Source organism: Lucilia cuprina, chromosome 4 (genome assembly GCF_022045245.1).
Source record: "Lucilia cuprina isolate Lc7/37 chromosome 4, ASM2204524v1, whole genome shotgun sequence".
Lineage (NCBI taxonomy): Eukaryota > Metazoa > Arthropoda > Insecta > Diptera > Calliphoridae > Lucilia > Lucilia cuprina.
Genome location: NC_060952.1, coordinates 51,568,719 through 51,571,361, shown reverse-complemented (window position 1 = coordinate 51,571,361; position 2,643 = coordinate 51,568,719). Strand labels below are relative to the sequence as shown.

Sequence of the window (2,643 nt, the reverse complement as noted above, 5' to 3'; positions counted from 1 at the left end):
ATCAAGGCGACCATTATAGCTGGAAAGTTTTAGGGAACTGATCTATTGCTACCACGTATTCCTATGTAAACATCGGAGATGCAATTCCATTTTAAACGTCTAGAATTTCCTATTAGCCTAACATTTGCAAACACGATTAATAAATCTCAAGATCAGTACATGCAAGTTTGTGTAAAATCCATGTTTTTCACATGGACAGCTTTACATTGCATGTTCGTGAGTAGGAAACTTTTCAGATTTATATGTATTCGCAGATTTATATGTATAGATATACATATTTTAATAATTAGGTTTTAGTATTTACTTCTGCTTTTGTTGAACTCCCTATTTGTGTCAAAAAAATTGTATTTAAACAAAAGTTACTTCCCAGCAAAATTTTAACATACCTGGTAAGCCAGAAAGTAATATTGCAAACAAGTAGAAACTACTTACTTTTGGGGGGAATAACTACTTATTTTTGTTCGACCTTGTCCACAAAATTAGTAGTTACCTTAAACAACTAAATATGTGGTTACCAATTGACGTATAAAAGCTCTACGAATAATGCGTTATTTAGTTTGTTACAAATTGTAAAAAAATAACTATTTATAATTCAACATTCTAAAAGCGATGAAATAAGTACCTACTCATATTCTGACCGTAATTACAAAAATAAGTGGTTACTTACATGTGTGTATATTGCTTTTACCAATGAATAAAAAAGATATTGCTTTTATTCAAAAAATAACATTTATTTTCATAAAAAAACAAAAGAATGTTAATTCATTAAATTTGTAATTTTCATCAAGAAAATACAAACATATACATTGTACATATATATTACAAATTCATAAAATAATTATAATATAAAATCTAATAATAAACAGTATATAAAAAGTAAATAAACATCTATATGAATGTACACAAAGTACATTATAAACCAATATTATTTAAATAATGTAAATAATATAAAAAGTAATTATAATATATTAAATACTTCCTCAATTTCCAAATCAATCTTTCGTTTTTTGTTTACACTAACGTTTTTGAAATGACGATTTTTTAAGTTTTTAAAAGCGATTTTCATAACTTCGTCAAATGATTTTGGACTGTTGTTTTTATCAGACAAGGACACGTGAATGCTATATAAAAATTAAAAAAATAAAAACATTGTAAATTAAGTAATAACATAAAAATTATTATACATACTTAAAAGCAAATCAAGAATTTTAGAAAAATTTTTGAAGCGGTTTTTTTGATGAATTCCGTTCATATTATACGCCAACAGTACGTCTTCCTTTATAATAGAAGTTAATCCCTTTACTATTCCTTTATCACCCAATACAGCTTTTAGTGTTTTAAACTGAAATATTTATAAAAAGAAATTATTAGTATTGACAACTTCAACAGCCAATTAAACCTACCATGTCGTCCCTGTTGTCCTTATTAATACTATCCTCCCAAAAAATTAAGTCCTCATTTGATGATATTGGAAATATGTCAATAAATTTTGGCTTTTTCCAAAATGATTCTAATATGGTTTGAATTCCAACATTGTTTTCCGCCACTGTGATGCAAATAATTTTATTCTGTTCGAGGATGGTATTACATATTATTTTGTTTTGTTCCAAAAGAGCATCTGTAAAATTTACCAAATTATTTAATTATTTTTATTACGTAGGTTTAAGAATTACTATCTTTAATCTAGTCTATCGGCTATACTAAAGTGTGTTAAATAAGCTGATCTTCATCTAGTCTATAGGCTAGACTATACTAGACTATAGACTAGACTATAGACTAGGCTATAGACTAGACTATAGGCTAGACTATAGACTAGACTACAGACAATACTAGTCTAATAATCTAACAAGGATAATAAACTTACTTAAAACCGCTTTTGTACCAACTTCAGTTGCAGATTGTACATTGATAATTTTTTCTGAAAAATTGTTTAGATTTAATTTTTATTAAGATAATTTTGTTATTTAAGCACTTACCTTTAATATTAGTAATTTTGTTCTCGATGTCTTCAAGTCTAGGCATAATTTGAAGTGATAAATCTATACGTTTTTGATTTTTGCTTGACATTTTTAAAAGGTAGAATGTATTTCTGGAATTAGAAGGAAGCCACATTTGTAAGGAAGTTTGACTACTTTGGAAACAATATCATCAAAATTATATTTTTTTACTTTCGTCAGAAATATCTTCAAAGAATGCAATATTGATATCTAATAAATTTATAGGATATATGAAGAAATTTTGCGGGTTTTAAAAAATTTTGCCAGTAAAACTGTTTTCATCAATAATTGATGTTACTTCAAGAAATGAATTGTCTTTAATAAACCAAATATTGTCTGGCGATTTTTAAGTTTTTCTTTTAAGTTGCTTGCATCATTCTCACCGACTGAAATGTTTTCTAAAACTTGTTCCTCAGAATAATTTGAACATTGTGGGAGCTGAGCAGATGTATTAAAAATAGTTTCTGGCATAACTCCACTTATCAATGCCTGCATTCTTTGTTTTTCTATTTTCACTTTTCTTTTATATTTCTTTTGGGCTGACATTTTATACGAAATTATTTATATTTACTTACGTTTTTAGTTTTGAACGGCTTTTAATTTATTTCTCACTTGTTTAATTTTTTCTCATTTGTTTTATAAATTT

At 26.5% G+C, this 2,643-nt stretch overlaps 1 protein-coding gene across 2 annotated transcripts; it reads right to left on the bottom strand.

The window, feature by feature from the left end:
* Positions 1-808: 808 nt before the first annotated feature.
* LOC124419627 lies at positions 809-2,632 on the bottom strand. 2 transcript variants are annotated; one of them, XM_046949828.1, is made up of 6 exons: positions 2,573-2,632; positions 1,977-2,089; positions 1,865-1,918; positions 1,404-1,618; positions 1,189-1,342; positions 809-1,121 (listed from the first exon to the last, which is right to left on the bottom strand). In XM_046949828.1, the coding sequence occupies exons 2-6, from the start codon at positions 2,065-2,067 to the stop codon at positions 1,063-1,065; spliced, it is 573 nt and encodes a 190-aa protein (XP_046805784.1). In that variant the 5' UTR covers positions 2,068-2,089; positions 2,573-2,632; the 3' UTR covers positions 809-1,062. The 2 variants fall into 2 exon arrangements, with proteins under 2 accessions (XP_046805784.1, XP_046805785.1); XM_046949829.1 differs by lacking the exon at positions 2,573-2,632 and adding an exon at positions 2,169-2,187.
* Positions 2,633-2,643: the final 11 nt, after the last annotated feature.

What these genes read in the sequence shown, in the direction of transcription:
- LOC124419627 (XM_046949828.1), bottom strand. Translation starts at nt 2,067, where the DNA reads ATGTCAAGCAAAAATCAAAAACGTATAGATTTATCACTTCAAATTATG. An exon ending in CAAAATTACTAATATTAAAG is followed by an intron (nt 1,919 to 1,976) that starts GTAAGTGCTTAA and finishes ACAATTTTTCAG; the next exon opens with AAAAAATTATCAATGTACAA. An exon ending in AGGACAACAGGGACGACATG is followed by an intron (nt 1,343 to 1,403) that starts GTAGGTTTAATT and finishes TAAATATTTCAG; the next exon opens with TTTAAAACACTAAAAGCTGT.